General features: G+C 48.3%; 1 protein-coding gene across 3 annotated transcripts in view; it reads right to left on the bottom strand.

Annotated features, from left to right (window-relative positions):
• Positions 1–2,196: 2,196 nt before the first annotated feature.
• MAPK9 (mitogen-activated protein kinase 9) overlaps positions 2,197–23,324 on the bottom strand; it is a 47,546-nt gene continuing 26,418 nt past the window's right edge. The window contains exons 1-8 of one of the 3 annotated variants that reach the window (XM_012660890.1): positions 23,136–23,268; positions 13,421–13,586; positions 11,933–12,004; positions 7,554–7,736; positions 6,321–6,445; positions 5,194–5,257; positions 3,884–3,955; positions 2,197–2,505 (exon numbers count right to left, since the gene is read on the bottom strand). In XM_012660890.1, coding sequence (XP_012516344.1) covers positions 2,489–2,505; positions 3,884–3,955; positions 5,194–5,257; positions 6,321–6,445; positions 7,554–7,736; positions 11,933–12,004; positions 13,421–13,586; positions 23,136–23,264 — 828 coding nt within the window. In that variant the 5' untranslated portion in view covers positions 23,265–23,268 and the 3' untranslated portion in view covers positions 2,197–2,488. Of the gene's footprint in view, positions 2,506–3,883; positions 3,956–5,193; positions 5,258–6,320; positions 6,446–7,553; positions 7,737–11,932; positions 12,005–12,353; positions 12,426–13,420; positions 13,587–23,135; positions 23,313–23,324 lie in introns of those variants that run through there. The other 2 variants (XM_012660892.1, XM_012660891.1) reach the window with 2 other exon arrangements.

Raw genomic sequence — 23,324 nt, 5'->3', positions numbered from 1 at the left:
ACATGTCCAAAATAGTTACTTCCTGGGTTGTGTACAATATAAATTACAAAAATAAAATAGAAAAGATGAAAAAGTTGAGCACATTTTTCAGTTCTTTATCCAACATCAGCATTTCTCCATAGAGATCAGTTTGAAACCATCTGCATTGCACCAGGACCCTGGCGAATCTAGGCTCAGGAGGGAGAACCCTGACTCTGGGCTGAGGTATTTCTACGGAACTCTGTGGCCCGTCCTAGGTGCACTCGCTTCTACCTGACGGAAGAGAGCCGTGGCGGGAGACCCCGTCACACCAGCACAGGCCCATCCCTGGCAGCAGCTCACCGATGCGCAGAGGGCTGAGTGAGCAGACAGCCCGTCTATGGGGCACCGTGCTCCGCTCTCTCTCCTGGTGGGTGGGGCTCAACGGGCCCTCGGCATCAGGATTTGCACCGTGTAGGGCAGATAATGCATTTTTAAAACTCTCCCTTTTCTTTGTTTTTCCTTTTAAAGATAGATTTAGTAAAGTCTTTTAAAAGAATATGTATTAGAGAGAAGGCCATTTTAAGATGTTTGTATATGTATAGTGATAACTTTCTTTACTATACTATCGGGCCTCCCAGGCTAAAATAATCTCAAGCCATATAATAGGTGCTTCTGCTTCACTGCACGTTATTATTACCATTTTGTACTTGAAAGTGTCTAAATGACACAATATATAACTATTTCTTATTTCAATATTAATTTTGTTCATCAAGGGTTCCAGTTTCCAGTGATATGACCAACCAATAAGATATAACTGGTGCACAGAGAACCATACATTTTAGACAATATTTATAATAAAGTTTCTATCAAAGTTCCTCCTCAGAACATACTCTATAGAATGTTGATCAAATAGCTTCCAAAATAATTGAACACAAGATATGAACTGGTAACAAAATAAGCTCAAGGGAAAAACATTATGAGCACAGGTGTGATCATCCTAGCTCCATCTCTGCTGAGACACTTAAATACTCAGAATCTTCATGAATTTTGAACAATTTACATATCATGAAGTCTGAAAGTATCAATTTCAGGTGAGCAGTTTTAACTCGGAAAATATTCAACAGTTAATCTCTACTCTGCAGAGCTTTCCCAGAGCGTTCACGGAGCTCCCTTGGGAAGAGGGAAGGCCCCACACAATGGGACCCAACACGGCAAACAGGCACTCTGAACCCGCCGGGCCTCCCGAACCGGACGGAAGAGGACGCTACCGGGTTTCTTTCAGTGAAGAAAGAAACCTGAGTGAGAGTGTGGTGCTGGCAAAGGGACACGCTGCCTCGTGGAATCGCGTGCTCCAGCTTTAACGAGGGACGGTAAGGACGGGGCCAGGCTGGCTCTGGCGAAGGAAGGAAGCTCTTAGCGAATGGCTGCCGCGATCTCCAGCGAGCATTCTGGAAAATTCTCCTCTAACATTAGGCCATGAATTCAGTGCTCCATCTGCCGTTGTATTTTGAGAGGGAGTGTCGTGTGGCTAGTAAAGAAGGTGAAGTTCTAGGTAGCATTTAAAATTAACAATAAGTCCAGGAGACCAAGGAAAAAGAGATACGGTGGATAGGATTTCAAAGGTATAATGTCTTCAGCAGCATAAAACAAAACTTAAAACTCCGTCATGCAGTAAAGCTGAATGTACAATCAGCCCAGTCCAGACAGGTGAGAGAAAACGAAGGGCCATGTAAGTGTCTTGGTTGTAGCAATGACAGTTCTCAGCCCCAAACATCACAAATTTAAGAAAAGCTATATTTTTTTGTTTATTAAATAGATTTACTTATATTCCTTCTGAAATATAATAGAATAAATCATACCGTAGAAGAGGATAAGATGTGATAATAACATGATAATGGCCAATCAATATACATAAATCTATTTTTTTCTGGACAGATACCAAATTACTTAAGAGGATGAAGAGATAATTCTAGAAGCAGCGCTACCTGGAAGATCATTTAGCATTTACATACCGACTTCCTAAGTAGTAGGTGGGCAAGCCCAAGCAAGCGTTTGTGGTCACATGCATGTGAGTCCCAGAAGTTACGAATGAGGTGAAATTGTCACTACTCTTACCACACAACTTTAAAAAAAGTCACCTAATTCTAACTGCTCACCTGAAATGATCTTGAAAGAAATCTCTAAAAGTGTGGCTTGTACTTTTTTTCTTCAGACATAATCTGCTTTGTTCCACAGTCTAAGCAGGCAATCCTATCAGATCTGAGCAGGGCAAGGCATCGTGTTTCTTACATGCAGAACATGGAGTTTTTCTATTTGGTTCCATCAACTCCCAAGCATTTCAGGCCCATGGAAGCGAGAGTTCCTCCAACGACAACAAGTTTGCTCTTTCTGACTTATCATCGACAACCTTCGAGGGGCCCTGTCGAGGCATCCAGACTGCTGTCCGTGTCTGAGGCCAGTGTCTGCTCGGTGGACATGGATGAAATGTCATTGATCGACGATGACTGAGAAGGAGTCGCGTTGCTACTTACTGCTGCATCTGTGCTAAGAAAACCAAATATAATAAAATCTGAGGCACGACATTGCTGCGAATCCAGGCAGTGAGACTTTAGGCCATTTCTTGGCTTTCTCCTTTCTGAGTTTCCCAATCCTGACTATAAGTATAAACAAGAAGTTAGTCAGCTGTACATTTGGAACTTTTTCTTGAGTCTTTTATTAGGCCCAGAATCCCAAATATTCTTATGTCCTTCCCTGAAACGTTCTTTTCTTCCCAGAGACCAAATACATATGTGGGCATGTGTAATCATATTAACTACTTAAAAAAATACCTGCTGGATTTCAAATAGACATCAAAAGGATATTGCCAAATTTATCCTAAAACTCAGTGTCACAAAAGGCTTAAGTCTGAATAGGATTCAAGTGTCATCAGATACTTGAATTATAACAATTATAACAAACACTACTGAATCTACAGAAAAAAGCATCAACATTCAAAGAAATCTTTTGCAATAAATAAAATAAAGGCTCTATACTACAAAAAGGAAAAAATTTAGTGGCCTCTTGTACATTTTATTTTGGTTTTATGAATATAGAAAACTGACATTTTAATCTTTTAAGGCAAATGAAACTATCCTATTTCCTACTATTCACATTTTAGTCTGATTTGAACAAAAATAAAACATGCAGGCTGTCAGAGATTAGTGTTTGCAGCCTTAAATCTGTGCTTAGTTAACGAGCACCTAAATTCCTGCTGAAGTTATATAATCTCTAGATGTCTGACACCAGCGTCGTGGTGAATATAAAATTCAAGAATGAAAAGTAAGCTGGGCGATGTGCACGTCCTCACATGTGTGTGCACACACGGGCTTCCCCGTGGGAATGGGAGAGAGGACATACACAACACTGCAGACTTCCATTTAGCAAACAGGGTAGAATACCTAGTATTAACGCAGGTTAATACCACTAATATCAGAGTCCTTCATAATCTTACAATTAGCTAGTCCTTAGGCTTCTGCCACTAGGTACAGCAAGATATGAAAAATTTCCTCAAAAGAAAACCTAATTCTCTTTTACCTGGATTTGCATTCACGTTCTTTTCTAACTGGGTGGGACCAGTGCAAAGAGCGCCATGCACATCGCAAGGCTTTCAGTTCAATTTCCTCATCTGTAAAGGGAGCTGACGGCGGCTGTAGCGAGGATGACACAAGAGCACTCACACCACAGTCAGCCTGGTGCGCGGCACGTGGGTAAAATGTCAGCTGCGCCCACTACGGGCGCCACCACCACGGGCCAAACGGGCACCGTCTCACACGCGGTTTTCAAACCCAATGCTCTCCAGGCTCGTGGCGACTGTCGCCACTTATAAAACCCGAACAGGGAAAGAAACATATCACACATTCAGACGATTAAAGCAATCACTAACCTGAAGGCTGATCTTTCACAACGCCGTTCTTGCTCCTTTCTTCCCAATCCATTACTTCTTTGTAAATTAGCTCTTCAAACAGAAATGCGAGTTAAAATGCTTCATCGGTTTCTCTGCATCTCTAAACTCTGCTTCCAAATCAATTGGAACCACTCCAAGGGCACTGTGGCATGTTATTTTTAATTGTGATGTACAGTCGATGCAGTAATATAGTTTACCTGGACCAATATCCATGTTTTGATCCATTAAATCTTTTCAATTATTAGGTAGCAAAAATCGGAGGGCAGTTCTGAATCCGCAAGAGGGTTTTACAGAGAGAGAGAACTGGCGCACTGGCTCTCAGAGAGCATTCAAAGCAGTGGAAGTGCTCACACCCGTGCCAACGTGTTCCTCTCCATCACCACTGTGGCTGTCCCGCCAGCACCGCGTGTGGCCGTGAGCCCCTTCAGACTGGCCAGAAACGACCCCTCAGTCTTTCTGTGGCTCCAACTTCAGTTTTCCTCAACTTTCGTTTGTAAGAAAACTTGATTGCTGCCTACGTAAGCTATTGGGGATGTCTACCCTTTCGGTATCCACCAACCTTAGCACGCTGCAAGTGTCCACTGAGGCCCACGCCTGCGCTGCGCGCGCCCTGTCGAGTGTGGGCACACAGCGAACTGCGTTCCCCGCCTCCCGCAGGGCCCCGGGCAGGGCCCCCTTAGTGCTGACCGCTCTGACTGCAGTTCTCAGTGAACACTGATCCTGCTGTTTAATGCAAGATTGTGACTCCACCTCTTCACTGTGGGCTTGGTTTGCTGTGGACTGTTTGGTTAATCTTATAGTGGTAACAACACCATTTGCATATTTTTAATCTAAAGTTTTCCCCAAACTAGATTTTAAAACATACACACAACTACATGGCTTAAAACAAACAAGCTCACAGGAACCCCAGCCCTCACTCCCCATTTCTGCTCATATGGGAAACTCTACAGGTAACGTCTGGCCTGTGAATTGGGCTGGCCTGCCAATCTGCAACGTGTCATCAAGTGTGAAATAATAACTAAGCTCAGTTTACCAATACTGGAAAATGTAAAGTCATGTGGAAAAGCCCTTATTTTTCTCTCTTGAAGCAAATAATAAGAAATTCATACATGTTCCTCTACAATTCTGTTACCGTCAAGTTCCTTTTCTGCTGGAAGGTGGAGGAGAGGACAAGTGGGCCGCAGGGGCGTTTGCCCTTCCCGAAGGGCTGTTGGCAAAGTGAAAAGCCTCTGCTTTACAGGACTGTAAGAAATGTCAGAAGTAAGGACCAAAATAAGCTCTGTCTTTACCTTTCCATTCTTCAATTGCATGTTCTCTTTCTTCCAACTGGGCATCATAAATTTGAGGTGGTGGCTAAAATTAAATAACACAGAAAGTCAATAGTTCAAAAAATAATGAGGCATAAAAACAGGTAAAATCACTTGGAAGACTTCTAGTCTATGATACGGATTTAGTTTCATTCAATACATAGTTTATTAAAGATTTTTGTTCTTAAAAAAAGTGTGATGTTACATCAGTTTCAGAATCAAAATAATTGTGGAAACATTAACCAAAAAAGAGACTATTACGGTCTTCTTAATAATCACATGACCTCAGAACACTAAAGACACCTGCCCAAATGTAATTATAAATTAATAATCACAGGCTGCTTCCTAGAGTTCCACCATGGCAGGAATCATGGAGGGTGCAGTGTTTCTCAGAACACACTTCTAGTTTACATTTCTTCACACTAAAACTCCCAAACCCAATGCCCAACTCATAAATGGATTATTCCAAAAATCTGCTTATAAATTGGACTCTTTTAATAAAAAACAACGTTTGAAATGATGGTGATAACCATAGGCCATGACATAAAATGTGTTTTACCAGTGGCACGAAACAAGCATGGCACTGTGTGGTCTCTTGCCTTGCGCTAATGATCATCCACGCCGAGCCGACATGGAAAACCACACCCGGGCACCAACCTCAGAGCGGAGCCCCCGCGGGGGGGAATGGGGAAGCGCAGATGCCTTAAGGAGGGACAAACAGACTTGCGATTCTCAGCAAGCCGCTCAGCCTCCTGATTGGGTGGCCTGAACGAGAGGGTGTGACCAAAGCCCACGGCGCAGTGCGAGGAAGGGAACAGATGCTTAATGCGTTATCCTCGCACACCAGCCCTGGCACAAACGGAGACGACTGCGTCGGCACGGCGTGAGCATGTTCGCTCCCGAGCCGCTCTGAGCTGCGGCTCCGACACCACGTGCCCCGAAAGGGGTGGTGACCCAGGTCCCAGATAGCACGCAGCCTTTTTGTAACTGGGAGCTCTAAAATCTAAAACTTGCTATCCTTATGTAGCCATTCTGGACTAACAGACAGAAGATCCAAGGAAATATCAGCCCTGTCTGCACAGATGTATCTTTTCAAAATCAACACTTACTGCTTCCGCTTCCGTGGGGTCGTACCAAACAGTGATATAGGGGTGACGCAAGGCCTCGTCTACAGAGATCCGCTTGTCGGGATCAATCACTAACATTTTTGATAACAGATCTCTGGCTTGACTCGCTAGGGTGGAAATAAACATGAGATTAATAAACTAATGTGGTTAATCTGAGAAAAGAAAATCACACAATAAAGAGTTAAACGTGACAGCACACAGCACAGCTAGAACAAATGTACATTAACTTTGAGAAATGTTTGACAGGTTCAAGATCAACAGAATCCAAAAACTTTTAAGAGAAAGTTGAGTGGCTACTGTCACGACAAGCCAGGTTTCCAGATGTGGTTTCCACCTCTGGACCTGTGAGGGGAGAGGAGACAGGGGGTCGAGGGGAGGGCCCCGGGCAGCCTCCGACCAGCGTATGGACAGGGCCCAAGGTGAGAAACCACAGCCAGGAAGGTGGCAAGAGCCGAGCGAAGGCCGGTGCCGCTGAGTGCGATGCGCGGCACGTGCGAGTGTTGTTTCTCTGTGTCACATTGAGACGAAACTGGAACAGACTTTTTAGATCACACGACAGTCTTACGTTCCCACAGTATCAAACCCTTCACAGATGCCTCTGCTCGGCCTGCCTTGTACAATGTTGGCAACATGCACTTCTTTTTTTTCAATCTACAGATAAGTACTCAGAGAAGAACCAACAAGTTCAATAACTTAATTAAATGTAGGGCTTGCCTAGGTTTCAGCAATTAAAGTCACGACACAACAGGCAAAGAAGGATCGGAGCTTTTCTGACCAAGGCACAGTTTACCCGGACGTGGACAGAAACAAATCTGTTCTTTTTCCTTAAGCAATCATACTTTCGTGAAGGCACAGAAGGGCAGGGAGGACATTTTTTATCAAACTACCATCGTGTTTTTGACTCTAGAATCTGTATTCAAGTGTTCTTTATACCTGAAAACTTTTTGAATTCCAACTGCTGTAAGTCTAACATAAGAGTCTTTCAGAATGATCTGAATATTCTGATCTTGGCCAAAGGCTTCAATTAAACCCTCTTATAGAGGATGATTCTAGGCCTTTAGGCCTCCTCTTCTCGGAGCCTTCACAGATCACATTCTAGCCTGTAGATGACTTTATTTCAGGAGTCTAGCCATTTTATCTCCCAACGATCACACGGAAAAGTGAAAGGTTCACCTTAATTACAAAAACAAATATAAGAAAAAAAGGATATCTTACTTTTTATTTTGTCTCGTTCAGATTCTGATGGGAATATCCAATCTGGAAAGAGTTCTTCAAATTTGATTCCAGGATACTTTGGTCTATTTTCTACATAATTCCTCACAGTTGGCTGAAGTTTCTTCATGAACTCTGCCGATGGTGTTCCTAGCTGCTCAATAACTTTATTCCACTGATCAATATCTAAGGAGTCTCTTGAGGAAAATACAACTGAAATGCCTTATATTCATATTACATGTAGTAGCATCATTTGAGAAAAAGCTATATTTATACCGATTGACAAGTGATTAACTAGCCCGCCCCACGGGGTTGGCAGAAGCATTGTGGAATAATATTCAAATTAGGTTTAAGTTTCCAAGTTAGACAATTTTTAAAAACTTCTACACTCTGAATCTTTATAAACTATTATCACAGTTTATGAAATCAATGCAGTGAGCCCTATATATGCCTTCCCATTATGGTTCAAAATAAAGTTATCTTGAAACTAAGAATACCTATGACAGAAATGATTAAACATGAAATTAGAAAAACATTACATAAGCAAATGGAAATTCATTTCTGCACTAGCGCTACCTTCGATTCGCAGCTTTCTAAAGGAGAGGAAGGCAAGGGCTCTCAGAGGGACCCACTCAACCTCTTACGTGCAGGGCTGGGGAGGCGAGGCCCGGCGTGGCAGGTGGCAGAGGGTGTTCCGAGCCTCGGCCTCGTCCTTTGCCAGACTCTACTGTGCACCAAATACTTCCAAGGTGTCAGGGAAGTCCATCTCCCTTGGGGCCAACTTCCTTATTTGTGCGATGCGGACGACACTGGCTTTGCCTACTCCACGGGGTACTTGCTAGGGTTAGGGTGACTGGGATTGTGTGGGGGGCAAGTGACCCTGAAACCGCGACCAACCACACACGGGACGCAAGCCAGAAAAATCCTGGACACGGCAACTTAAAAAAGTGACTGCCTGAGGCGTATCTCAGAAAACACACTTGGGAAGGAACCCATGAAACAACCCAGGCAACAGACACAGGAACTCGGTTCTTCCAGAATGTCACGCTTCTGGACCTGCTCGGGAAATAGTTTCCAGCATCCAGATCACTAGCAAGTTCTCCTTCTTCACTCCCGTTTCATACATGGTGCCCAATCGGAATCCCATCCACATGCCATTTACCTGCTTCGCACCTTTCCCTCTCTCCTTACACTCTGGACGCCTCCTCCCCATGCTCACGATTCACTGGGAAAACCGAGCCAATCTCAAGAGAAGCCTCCCAGGGCCCCTCCACGCCGCAGCCCAGCATCCGTGTGCCACTCACCACCGAGGAGCCATCTGGGCTCCCGGCGAAGGCGCAACCTGCCCGGCTCTAGACCTCCACCCTCGAGCCTGCGCACGGGTGAGCCGCCGTGAGTCCTCTCACTGCTGCCTCACGGGCACTTTGCTCTCTCCGGACACAGCCCAGCACCACTCAGACGCTGGCTTTCTCCTGTGCTAGCAGCGCAGCCACGTTCTCTTGGCGCCACCTCCCCACGAGCTCTCGCTCCGTTTCTTCTCCCCCGTTTGCAGCAACACTTCCTGAAGAGTTATCTGTGCTGCGTCTCTAACTCCCAGCCTCTCTGCTCTCTTAAGCAGACTCGGTCAGGCTTTCTCCCCCCACCTCCACCAAGGCCGTCGCGGCCACCGCAGAGCACGGCGGCAGTCCCCAGTCTCGTCTCCCGCTCCGTGTGCACCAGCCTCCCTCAGCCCCTTCCCTCCGGCCTCCAGGGCGTCACTGGAGTGCCTCTCCATCTCCCTTCCCTGTTCCTCTTGTGCCGCCACCGTGAGTGGCTTAGTCCTGGGTCCTCGTCCCTTCCCGCTCTGCAAGCACTCGCTGCCAGACGCGAGGCTCCAACGCTGTGACAGACGGACAGCGCCCACGTTGACCTCTCTATCCCAGGCCTCTCCCCCGATCCCGCTGTCTAACAGGCATCTCCCAACTCTAACAGGCTCGTGGAGGGTTCGGCTGCAAAGCAGACGCAGGGTGCAAGCCCTTCTCCCCAGCTGCTCCCCTACCAGCCTGCAGTGAGCCTCCACCTCTCCGTGGGACGAAAGGCAGCCTCTGCACGGGTCTCCCGCTCTGCCCTGCCCTTGACAGTCCGCCTTAACCTCAGCAGCCTTTAAAGGAGGGACGGAGCCTTTGAAATCGAAGTCAGACTAGCAGCCTAAAAATGGGCAAGGGCGAGATAAATAACTGCCGGAATAACGACAAACGGTCATTTCCATAGACGGCAGGTGGCGAGAAGAGGGAAGATAACCCGGCAAGCCCGGTGGGCCTTCTGAGTCTGTGCAGACACTGCTGTCATTAACTCCCACGACCTGTGAGGCAGACCACAGAGCTTTCATTTTATAAAAGAGGCAACCAAGGCTCAGAGAGGCCTTGAATTCCTCAAGCATGCACAGCTGCCATCGCATAGGCCACAGCAGGGACAGGAATTCCTTTTCTACCCCAGGTCACAAATCTAAAGCAAACATCTGAGGATCTTAGTCTGGTTTCTGGAAACTCTTCTCTTCTCCAAGTTTTCAATCTAATGTTTAAAAGAGTTGCATGATTTTCTTTGACAGTGGCTGGGCACAGTAGCTTAGGCCTGTAGTCCCAGCACTTTGGGAGGCTGAGGTGGGAGGACTGCTTGAGGCCAGGAGTTTGAGACCGCAGTGAGCTAGGATCATGCCACTACACACAAGCCTGGGTGGCAGAGTGAGACCCTGTCTCTCAAAAAAAGAGAAAATGATATTAAACTCTGTGTGAGTTTCGAGAATAACATTAGGTGACCTTTATATATAAAACCATTAATTACTGACATTGAAATATGTTAATATGTAAAGTAGGCATTTTAAATTACTTACTAAAATGGATCAAAAAGTACCCACGTTTTCATTTTTGTATTTTTTGAAGAAAAAATTTCTTAATTAATAAAACAAGGCATAAATTAACTAAAAATGGAGACAAAGTGAACATTAAGTGGAAATAGGTAAAGTAGGCATTTTAAATTACTTACTAAAATGGATCAAAAAGTACCCACGTTTTCATTTTTGTATTTTTTGAAGAAAAAGTTTCTTAATTAATAAAACAAGGCATAAATTAACTAAAAATGGAGACAAAGTGAACATTAAGTGGATACTGGTAAATTATTAATCATTAGAATACCTTGACTTTTCCCTTTTTAATTGCATTTACTTGCAAAATAAAGACCTCCTTATTTATAGGCTGAAACAAGTGAATCTGAGGTAAGGCTACGGAAAACTGCTAGAAAATTTACTAGAACAAAATAAAATGCTACCTTTAACTTCACTCATTGTATAATCTATGATGTAGAAAGTGCAAAGGAAGGTAAACAACAGGAATAAATCCTTTTCATTCCAAGTTTGTGTTGTGAAGAATTTATAAGAAAACCATCCTCATAAAATTGTCAAAAACTAAAATTACTTTTGTAAAATCCACACAAAACACTGACTCCAGAGCTTGATCTCCTTTCAGCAATCATCGATCTGTCAAAGGACAGAGACCATTTTAAACTTTCATAACAAAAAACAAAGTCAAAGACTAATGAAAAACTAAGTGATTAGAACACAAATGAAAAAGGGTATATGTTAGGGTGAAAAATATTAAAGATGGGAGAATGGCCATATGAGCAAAGAGAGCTATGGTGACTATCATAGCAACTACTCTTCTTCACGCTGTATCATTCCTGCGATGTCCTGGCCACAGTACGAGTTAGTCTTTGTATTTATTTAGACTTCCCCAGTGTGTCACAAAATAACCCCCTAGATGAATTTTTTAAAAAGTTTCAACAAAATTTCAGCAGAGTAACAGACAAGAAAATTTAACATATCATTCCTCACATAATTTTCATTTTAATCTTGTTCACTTAGGTCTTATGTACATAGTGTGCTTCAGTTCTTACTCTGGGGAAAAACATTTTAAGGCATGTCGATAACTAACAAAAGTTTATTAATTAAATCACATAAGCATACTAGCCTATTAAATTTAGATAGCATCTTTCCTAAAGTAATAAACTAGACAAAACAGTATGTTTGTTTAAATGTCAGAATATACTTATTAAAGAGTAAATAATTTCTTCTATGTGCCCAGCTATTTCTGATAAAATTAAGAGCTAATGTAATTGGTTTAACTTAACTCCAAGTCTCAACCAAACTGTCACAGATAGGCAAGTAAAAAAGAAAATGTAAAACTGAATCACTTGGTTCGTGACGCTAATTTAACAGACGTAACAAAGACCCCCTCAGAAACGGTCTAGAGCGAGTTACGACATTTTCCGTGTGAGTGCTCATGTGAGCGGTGAGACATGCTGCCCGGAGTTACGGAGAGCGTGGCGGGGCCAAGGCCGGGGAAGGATACGGTCAGTGCCTTGGAATATCACACAGCCTTTCACCAGCTCTCCCATGATGCAACCCACTGACCAGATATCGACTGAAAATAAAATGAAATGATAAGATTATGAAGCGCCATGAACAAAACAAAAGTGAGGAAAAGGAATTCTAACAGTGCACTAAACACACAGACATGGAAAAATAAATTGCTAGCTAAGGGTGAACTTTTTACACAACATGAATGATTGCTGACCTCTACTTTAGCCTTCGGTGTGCAGCAACCTGGGGTTTTAGTGTCAAAGATTCCAATACTTTATAGCTTCAAACAAACAAACAAACAAACAACCAGAAACAAAAAGTGCCTGTGAACACAAAGCTCCTCGTGGCCACGTGCCCACCCACCCCGCAGGCTCCAGGGCCAAGTGCTGGGTCTTCCCTGAGAAGGATACAGTCTCTTCCTGGGAACAGGACTTTATGGAGGACCATTTCTGCCATGATGCACCCGACGGACCAGATGTCCACTACCAAATACCAGGTGATTAAAAAGCAGCTGGAGTCCCACATCTCCGTTCTCCACACCCTCCCAAACAGAGACAAACCCAGTACACTTCGCCAGCTTGTCAGTGGGAGCTTTTATAAAGTACTGACGCCTTGCGCACGACCATTCTCTAAACTGCTGTGTCGGAAAGGCAGCAGTGCTCAGTGAGGGGACAGCTTGCTCGGCTGGGTTCCAGGAGAAGTCCTGCCAGAGGGGCCCTGACTTCCAAGGTGCCACCCTCATCTGGGGGCCCCAGCTGGAGCCCAGACCTTGGCTGGCGCAGGCGGCACTATCTTAGTGCCCTGCTGGGCAGCGGGTGGGGAGGAGGTACTGGGGGATCTAATTTTCTCTCCCTCCACGGGAAGCACACAGAGCTGCGCGTCTCAGAGCGGGCGTACACGCTACACCACATGCACTGAAGCAAAACTCATTTCAGATGACTTGGGCAAACCTTCAGTCTTTTTCTTTTCTTTTTTTTAATAAGTAAATGTAATTTAGTTCTTTTCAACAAATTTGTTAAAAGCTAAGTTTCAAAGAGCTCCCATATTGCTAGAATAAGCTAAGTTGTGATGTTAAAAAAATGCCAGTTTTACGTGGAAGAGAACATGTTGCGTTATTCCATTTATACTAGGTTCAAAAAACCGAGCAAAGCCAGTCTCCGGGCTGGAAATCGGGATGGCAGCCACGCTGGCGGGCCGGGGCGGGTTCCGTGGGCGTGCTCACACCAAGCCGCACCTTCGGGACCTGCGTGCTTTCCTGGGAGCAGGTTACATTTTGATAAAAAGTTCAAAAATAATAATTTCAAAAGTGGATTTTTAAAAGTCAATGATTTTAACCAATGGAAATACAAAATTACTTCCTATCCATGGACTATTACACTCTCCTATACTTCATATAGTTCAAAGGAAAGAGAGAAAACCAGCGAGGCCGCTAGAGCTATTTCAGACGTGCAGCCTCCTCCACCCCGTCCACACTCACCGTTCTCCTTGTAGCCCATCCCCAGGATGACTTCGGGGGCCCGATAGTACCGTGTCACCACGTAGGGCGTCATCATGAAGTTGGTGCACGCTGTCCGGGCCAGGCCAAAGTCAAGGATCTTAAGGGTGCAGTCTGATTTCACTACGATGTTGCTGGGCTTCAAATCCTAGGAAAGAAACGGTTTAAATGAACAAAATGAGCAAAGCCTGCCAAACAAACTGTTTCCCACTGGAAAGGGTCTGTGAAGCCAGCGACTGCTGAAGTATGGGAGAGTGCAGGGAGGAGGACGGTCGGAATCCAGCTCTGGGATTCTGCAACAATTCCGGAAAACTCACATCAAAGCTAATACAAATCAGCCTGAAGGGGTTCCCCTCACCCCTATGTGGAAACCTTTATGATCCTCCTTTGCTTCAAACCTTCTGAGAGGCCGGGCGCAGTGGCTCACGCCTGTAACCCTAGCACTCTGGGAGGCTGAGGCAGGAGGATTGCTTGAGCCCAGGACTTTGAGGTTGCTGTGAGCGAGGCTGACACCATGGCACTCTAGCCCTGGGCAGAGCAAGACTCTGTCTCAAAAAACAAAACAAAACAAAAAAAACCTCTGAGAGCGTCCATGCCCCCTCCTGTGGCCTTCCAGGCCCTGAGGGCTCCTGCCAGCCCCTCACGTCCACCCCGCTCTGCCTGGCCCTCCTTGCGTCCCTGCAACCCCTGGCTCCCTGCCACCGAGGCCCTCACGCTCACTGGTCAGTCCAGGGCAGAGCTGTTCAGTAGAAAATATAGTATAAACCACATGTATCACTTACATTTTCTAGTAGCCATGTTAAAAAGTGTCAACAGAAACAGGTGAAGTTAATTTTATTAATACAGTACATTTATTTAACCCAATATATCCATAGCATTATTAGTATCATCTCAAAATGTAATCAACGTAAAAACTTACTGACATATTTTATATTCTGCTTTTGGTACCGAGTCTTTGAAGTCCAGTATGTATTTTAGGCTTACAGGATAGCCACATTCTGAGCGCTCGACAGCCTGGGGTGGCGATGGCTACTGTGCTGGAGGCACAAGCCTGGCACTCGCTCATCTCAGAATCTCCCCGTGGCTCTTTCTCCCCGATCGCCAGTCTCAACTCCTCCCTCCCCCACGAGGACTCGCCACGCCCTCCCGGGCACCTGTGTTACGTCTCCACAGCCTGCATGTGCCACCAGTGAAATCAGCTGCTCATCCTTCGGTTCCCAGCCCCCTGGTGTCCCTGGTGCTGATCTGTGTGAGCAGGGTGGCAGCTGTGCCCTCGGTACTGAGAAGCACGCCTGGCACACTCGTGCTCGGGAGCCACCGCACTTCCAACGCCTCAGCACAACTGCCATGGTTTCCCCTCAAGACGTGAGAGCCTTTCTTCCAGCTCCAGCTCCTTCCTTAGGCCACAGGAGTTTGACTTTTGCCCGTGGACTCCGGCCTGCAGACTCACCCAGAAACCGTGACTTCTAAACGTCCACACCTATTCTCCTCCCAGGACACGCGGACGTGAAGCTGCACCGTCAAACTGCCCAGCCGCTGCTGCGCGGTAGCGCCAGGGGGTAGTTCCCGGGTGAAGCTGCAGGTTCCAGGAAACCGCCCAGCACCTGACTGCCCCCACTGCCCAGCGATGGGCCGTAAGAGGGTCGCAGGTTCACTGTGACGTTACCAGGACAGGCATAAAACCCATAACAAATTGACGACGACCACGATTATACTTCCGTGCTACTAAATGCTCTCTGTCTGAATTTCCTGGATTCAGTAAAATTTAAATTATAAGTAGTTAGTGTTTAAAAATGCAATGAAAATCTCTACCAGGCCCCACAAAGAGGCCCCCAGCTCCTCCATCGCACCTCGGGGCACTGGACAAGTGGCCCCTCTCACAGGGCAGCCGAGGAGAGGAAGGCTCGGCCCGTTGCCTGACCCCGCTGCTCCACGGCAAGGACGGGCAGGAAAGTGGCAGCCTGACTCCAGCCAGGACTGTCCTCTGTTAGGGGCCCGTGACAGAGCAAAGACCAAACAAACCAATTTTTTTTCTAGTTTTCTTTTTTAAAATCAAAGAATACAGCAAGAACAGGCATTTTGGAATACCAATTACTAACAGATAAAATAATGCTCAACTTCACAAAATTTTTTCAAAAACCCAAAATGACAAGGAACCATTTTGAGTCTACCGTGTGGCCAGGGTGAAAAGAAGGCAGCACCCACGCCGGCAGGAGGACCTGAGAGACCGTCAGTGGGGCCTCAGCAGGGACTTTCTCTTTCGGAGGCTGATTTTTAAAATATGGGAAATGTATATGCTTTATGCCCAGCAGTCCCTGAAGTGCGCCCTGCCCTAGAACTGACAGCGCAGCCGAGTGACTGAGGGCAGGAGCAGCCCGGCGCCTACCAAGGGCAAATTCAGCCATGGCAGGAGCCACCTCAACAGGCCACCTGCCTGCGAACCCCTGAGGGAGTCAGAAAACACGCCCATCTTGAGACGCCATCTGTCAGGTTAAAAACACTGTACTGCCATCTGCTGAAAACTGCGATAATAAAATGCCAATCCGGGCCAGGCGCGGTGGCTCACGCCTGTAATCCTAGCACTCTGGGAGGCCAAGGGGGGAGGATCGCTTGAGCTCAGGAGCTCAAGACCAGCCTGAGAAAGTGTGAGACCCCGTCTCTACTAAAAATAGACAGAAATTTGGCCAGGCAACTAAAAACATACATATAAAAAAATTAGCCGGGCATGGTGGCGCATGCCTGTAGTCCCAGCTACTTGGGAGGCTGAGGCAGGAGGATCGCTTGAGCCCAGGAGTCTGAGGTTGCTGTGAGCTGGGCTGACGCCACAGCACTCTACCGGCCAAAAGAGCAAGACTTTGTTTCAAAAAAAAACAAAAAAAGCCAATCTGGACTTCCAGGGCAGCTCGCCGCCCGGACCCCACAACGGGGAAGTGGTTAAGCAGTCTGGGCTCTGAGGGCTTCCGCCCACCCTTTTTCCAGTCGGCCTCCATGGAACAACTTCCAACGCTTAGCTGGACTGCAGCTTCGAGACTGCACAGCAAAGACAACCGTGCCACTGCAAATCTCGGAAACCTCTAGAACACGGAAAATGAGAAACGCAAGTTAAGATCCAAATGACACCTGGATTTGAGGGCTCAGCCCCCAGAGGCACAGAAGATGGAGAAGATGGCTACCAGGCCCGGCGCCCCCGTGGGCAGCAGCGAGGGTGCCACGAAGTGTGGCAGGAGCAGGGCGGGGGCTGCCTGTGCGGTCCCAGCTCCAGACCCACTGCCTGAAGAGCTGTCCCGGCGGAAGGACCCTGCGCATCGTGCCAAGTGCCTGCTGTCCGGCTCTCCCTGCTCTGTCCCCACAGGTGCACACAGCCACTGACTCCGGCAGCTGCACGCTGGGGACAGAGAAGACCCAGACCTTTTGGGGACGACTGGACACAAGGTCTGAGTGGACGCTGAAGCCCAAAGGCCCCGAGCACCATCACGCCTCCTCCACGCAAAGCGTCGCAGGGCCAGGTCGGCAATGCAGTCTGGCCCACGTCTCTTCTGGCCACGCCAGGACAGAGGGTGGGAGAGCTAACATGGCCTGAGGCAAAACCGTGCAGGAATACCTCGGTTCAGCCCAGGGGAGTGTGAACCCTTCCCGACCCTGCTTTCCGTCCGCCTGGAAGAATGCACCCTCCAATCAACGTGACACACCTGCGGCCTCGTTAACTGGCTCTAGTAACTCTGCTGCGTCTGTGACCGTGGACCAGCCCCATCCGGCCACATTCCACTGACAACGTCCGGTTATTCTGCAGGAACAGCGCTAACAAGCTGCAAGCTGCACAGCCAGAGCATGCACAGAAAACCTCAACTTCAGGTAATACTTGGAACTAAAGTCCCGCCTCCCCCTACCCTGCCCCGCCCCGCCCCACTCCTGGAACTAAAAGATTGGAACCCGCGTGCTGGACACTTTCCAAAGCAGGGGGTCTGTGTCCCGCATGCCCAGTGCTGCAGATCCCTCCCCGTGCCCTACCATAAATGGTCCTGTTTGGAGTCCTACTGATCCAAACCTGCCCTGCCAGCGCTCTCTGCCTGCCAACCTGGCCTCCCCGACACACGAACCCTGCCCCAGACCCCAGCTCCGGGAGAAAGATTTGAGCTTCGCCTGCTAGCTCCTTGCTGGTTGACCTCACGATGAAGCCTTTCTTTCTTCTTTCTTTCTCAAAGCCAGTGCCACCCTGTCGGCTTCTGTGTGGGGGACAGTGAGCCTTATGCCGGCAACGTGGCCGGCACAGCAGCCACGGCGGACTGCTAGCTGGCTAAGCCTGAGCAGTGAGGGTCCCTCTCCAGGATCCCTCTCGCTCCTTCAAAGGCAGACTAGTGAACTAATCTGAGAGATGAAAGGGACCCCCGGCCCTGCAGCCTTGAGGAGGCTTCATGGTGTGTCCACCCCCACGGGCGCAATAATATTTTTGATTTATTGTTTATTATAAGATAGTTTCGGGTTCCCATTTAGCCTCCTCCCAATGGTAACTGCCAAAGGGACTCCTGTGGGGGTCGCTCCGGCCGCCAAGTGCAGCAGCTCCAGCCATGCAAACAGGGATCGGGCGATGCCTACTGGGCGGCCGGAGGACCCGGAGGCCCACCGTCAGCCGCCAGACTCAGACCCCGCAGGAATGAAGGTCTGGGTCACACGTGAGGCGAGCCACAGTGAGGGCTGAGAGTACGGGTACTGCGGTGACAGGGCAACGGCTCATCCCACTACCCTCTGTCTCCTCCATTTTCCCTAAGAGGGGGCCGAGGAAGCCACAGGGGAGCCGCTCCCAGCCTACGTGGAAAAGCGGGCCTGAGAGGGCCTGGGTGGGCTGCGGCGGCCACGGAAAGGCGCGCCTTGGTCTCCCGCTGTGGGAGTGCAAGTGGCAGATGGCCCAGGTGCTGCTTCTGAACCCACCGTCTGTCTTGGCCACACACCTCCCACAGGGCTCTCAGCCAGGCATGATGGGCAGGCCAACTGAGGCAGGCCTGTTCCTGTGAGATGCACACGTGCCCCGGTGGCGACAGCTCCCACGGGGCTGCCCGGCAGCCTGGGCTCTGCCCCGCTCCCCGTCGCTGGGCCGGCACTGCCCGCTGGCAGCTCCCGCCTCTTCCAAACCGCTCCCCCTTCCTCTCTCGCTGGCCTTCTCCCAGCAGGCCTCTCACCTGTCTAATCCTGCCCTGGCTTTCTGACGCCTCCGACAAAGCCCCCTGCTCTACGGAGACGGGGAAGTGGCAGGGAAACAGCAAACGGCAGACGGCTTGGCAGAGTGGGAGCAATGCAGCCTCCGTGACCGGGCCACGGCGAGACAGCGGCCCACACCCAGGAGCGGCTCAGGGATGAGCCGCGGGCACTGCGGAGTCTGTTTTTTGCAAGCCCTGGTAAGGAGCAGTTAGCTGCCCCAGACCCCCACCTCCGCCCCAAAGGGGCGGCCTCTGCTCCTCCCTGCTGCCACCGGCCTGTCGTCTAGAGAGACTGGAGCCGAATCTCCAGCCCCGGAGGCCTCAGGTACAGCACGGACAGATACGCCGGCACCAGCACGGCAGGCCTGGGAAGGGGCCCGGCCTGCAGACGGGGGTCTCCAGTGACAGCCGGCCCTCCGCCACGGGGAGGCCCAGCTCCACCCACACAGACCTGCGCCACCAGCAGTCACTCTTAGCTTCCTCCTTTAAGAGACTGGAGGAGCCTTTTCTAGAGAAACTAAAAGGTGCCCAGAGAAAAGACCTACCAATGGCAATACCTGTGGCCTAGAGACACCACCCTTCAAAAACTCCACCTGTGCACTCAGCATTTCCAGTCGGCTTCTGATGCTTCAGTCTTAAACGTAACCAGACAACAGAGGCATCAGACATTTGGGGAAGGGAAAGACCACGCGGGAAGTAATAAAAACCTTCAAGAAAAAGTTTACTCTCAGAGAGATGATTCTGCATCCAGGTAACAAGAACGGAAGGCTACAAAAAGGAGCATTTAAGGATAAAAAGGAGTGACAACTAACTGGTGCCTCAGAGAGAGAGAGAGAGGAAATAAAGAATGAAGTGAGGAGGGCACTCTGAAAGAAACAATATGAATTTCTCAGACTTCCAAGACAGACACCTTCTTCCAGACTGAAAGCTAAGTGCCCAGCACAATTAATGGAAAAAATGGCCATATCAAGGCGTGTGTATCATGGTAACATGTCAGAGTACAAGGAATAAAGAAACAATGTAAAAAGTTTCTGGAGATAAAAACCAAACCGAAACAAATCCAGAGCACCTACAAAGGGTCCGTAACAAGATGGCCTTAAGAGTGCTCCGACGCCGGGCCAGGTGTCTCGCTCCAGTGGGCTGACTGATATGTTACTAAGAATTCTGTACCCAACCAAACTGGGAATCGTTTCCGAGGGCAGAATAAAGAGTTTCAGACATTTGAGGCCTCAAAAAATTTCCCTCCCGTGCGCCATGTTTTAGGAACCTATTAGAGGATGTGTAATCGTCTAATACTCCCCAGACAAGGAGTAACCTGAGAGAGAAAGGGGCAAGGCAGGCCAGGAAGCAGGGGACCCGACACGGGAGATACTGAAGGAAATCCCAGGGTGACCCTCCACGACAGGCTCAGGGCGACCGGTCCAGAGGGGAGCAGGACGGAGGCTCCAGGAGAGACTTCCAGAGAAGATGAAACAGCTAAGACAGCTCGACGCACTGAGGGAAGATTTAGACACCTGTCAGGAGGCTTAGGGTCGAATTAGCAGTAAGAACCTAGAAAACTACTCCCCCCTTAACATAAACAAACAAACAAACAAACGAAAACCTCAAACAAATGAAAGACAAGCGTTATTAATCCAGGTGCCGGAAGTTGAAAGGGAAGAAATACAACCAGGGTGTGAATGAAAGGCCCAGCTGTGTAGAGAATCTGCGTGGTCTCCCTGACGTGCAACAGCCCCGAGCCGGATGCAGCCACAGCGCTCCGCCCTGGGCGGGGGACGGGACAGGTGGCAGGGCGAGGGTGGGCTGGCGAGAGAGCTGAGTCAGCATCTTGTGCACCAAACGGAGAGAAAAAAATCAATGATGAGAGATCTAAGCGTAGTATTTCAAGATACAGAAATAAACACCAAAACAATCAGCTGAAAGAGCTGAAAGAGTTCACTTCTAGGGGGAAAGAAATGAGAGGGAGGAGGTGGGGGAGTCTGTTTTTCATAAACATTTGTAGAACCATTTTATCTTTGATAAAAATACAAAACAAAAACCAACTTATTCAGCAAGTTGCGGAACAGTGACGTACAAGACGGTAGCATCTTTGAAGAATGTAAGTTCACGAGGACGTGCGTATAGACAGACACGGTGGTACCGACATCAGTACACAGGGAGGTGGCCGTGTGAAGCTGGGACGGAAACGCACCAAACTGCTATCCCTGGCATCTCCAGGCGGTAAAGGAGGGCGGGCGTACTTTCATTTCTTTTAATGTTTTGAACTATATAAAGTAAAAAGTGGTGGGATCGTAGGCAAAACTTTATTTTTCAAACAATTAAATATTATGTTTAGTATGAAGCTATTTTAATAAGCAAAATTAAAAGTGCACATTCTGTGTGTGGCATCGTAGACAGGACAAAGGCCGGTACAGTCCACACAGAACGCTTAACCCACTCGAGGGCTAACCTAGGCCTCCTCCTCTTGGCAGCTGCACCGGGGCCGGGGTGCGGGAAACGGGGGCCTGTCACTCTCTGTTTCACGTAGCTGCGCACTGTCGGGAGCGTCCCCTGAGCCCACGCAGACCCCCACCGGGCTGCGAGCCTGGCAAGCCCTGGCTGTGGGGAGCGGGAAGTGCGTGGTGCGGAGGCTGTGCTGAGAGTGGGGGGGCGGAGGAGGCGGGGGTGGCAATGGAGTCACTTTCTCAGGTCCTCTAAGGTCTCTAAACTGGGCACCGGGTAAACCAAACACTTCTCTGGGCTTGATGTGGCCCGCGGGCCGGCAGGCGTGGACCAGGCTGCAGGGACCGAACAGTGCACGAAAAGGCACACGCGCGCTGTGGCTCTCGCGGGCTCTCCAGGAACAGGAGGCTGTTGTTTTGCCACCTACCTCTGGGCCCACGACGGGGCAAACGAGTCAGGCAAATCATTCCCCTTACAAAATGTATACAGCCTACAGCAGTCAGGCCTAATAATCTGGGGAATTATTCTACAGTTTGAATTTAATAAAAGATGTATTTAAGGGGTATTAAGAATGCCTTAAATTGTGTGAAGGCTGTGAAAATTTCGGGAGGAGAAATCTTCATTTTTAATTCAGAAATCTACTGTTAGTATTTTTCAAGTGAGTTTGCCCACACAACATGTTATTTTGCCTGACCACATGGTGGCAGCACAGGCCGTATTTTAAACAACAGCACACTGGCAGGCACGCTGGCAGGCACAATGGCAGGTACACTGGCTGGCACACAGGCACACTGGCAGGCACACTGGCTGGCACACTGGCTGGCAGATCAGGAGGTTTTCAGCCCGCCAGGCCCTGGGAGGACAAGAAATGCTGCCCTGATGCTGGCCAAGGGCCACAGACTGAGGCTTGGGAGGAGGGCAGGGGCTCTGCTCGCTGTGCGTGGGGGGCTCTGCCACCCTGGGAGGCCTCCATTCACCCAGGGGCTGCATGGAACCCACCTTTCCTGGCAGCTAACACATCTGCATGAATTACTGCTACCGTGCCACCGAAAGCCTGTCCGCTCTTCTCCGCACTGACGGGCTCCACTCTTCTGGTCTCACTAGCTTCTTCCCCACACCGATTTCAGCCCAGAAAAAATACAACTTCTTGCTGTTGGAACATAAAATCTAACGACAGTTTGCCAATAAAATTAGCACAGTAATAATTTAGGGAATGCTGGCAACATCTATTTCCAATAAAATTATATTATCTCTGACTCCAGTCTCGCTCAACATTTTAGTTGTTTTTTAAAAAATTCTGCTATGATGTTCTGCTTACACAGCTCTACAAGTCAAAAAATAACAAAAACTTACAAAACCAGCTGAGAGAATTACATTACACGCCCCTGGGTTTTCAGTGTCACTTCCTGACAGCACAGGCAACGCTGCCACCCCAATCCCAGCCTCGGCGGGGTCCCTGCCTGCCCCGCGACTCCAAGTGCTCGGGGTGCAGAGCCTGGCCGCTCCCACCGGAGGGGCAGGGAAGCCACTGTGGCAGAATTCTGCAAGACGAGAGATGGATGTCTGGGTGATCACTTAGTAAGAGTTCTCAAGGGACCGTTTCATTCTCTAATTGGCCTCTAACTTTCTTTCGCCCCAAACCTAAATTCCTCGCTGATTTCGAATATGGCGAAAACATTAACAAGGGGTGAATCTGGATAAATGGCACTTGGAGTTCTTTGCCCAAAAACTGTCTTGCAGTTTTTCTCTAAGGTTTAAGTTACTTCCAAATGAAAAGTCTGAAAAGGAACTTTTTCTTCCGCAGTACCCGACTCTCTCGGGACTCCGCAAGGGCAGGTGCCGCGGCTGATCCCCGCCCTGCGTCCGCAGCAGCTCACAGTGGCACACCAGGCCTCCACACACGCTCTCCAGTCCGAATCTCTTGAGACACAACAGGATTCCATGGTTTACTTGGGTTTCCAACACCGACAAACTGTTTCACAAATATTTTCTTTTGCATATAAAGGATTATGACAACCAAGTGATTGTGATTTCAAAAATAAAATTAATATATCACTACTTACTCTATGAATTATACCAGCTGAATGCAGATGTTTAATACCACAAAGCATCTGGTACAGAAGGTAGGACATTCTTTCATGGTCCAGCTCCATATGAATAACCTGGCACAAGTTAGCATCCATTAATTCCATAACCAAATACCTGGGAAAGAAAACATCAGCCACGTACATGAAAATTATCTAAAGTTCCCT

The sequence above is a fragment of the Propithecus coquereli genome, unplaced genomic scaffold (genome assembly GCF_000956105.1).
Source record: "Propithecus coquereli isolate 6110/MARCELLA unplaced genomic scaffold, Pcoq_1.0 Scaffold689, whole genome shotgun sequence".
Lineage (NCBI taxonomy): Eukaryota > Metazoa > Chordata > Mammalia > Primates > Indriidae > Propithecus > Propithecus coquereli.
This window is presented reverse-complemented; position numbering and strand designations above follow the sequence as displayed.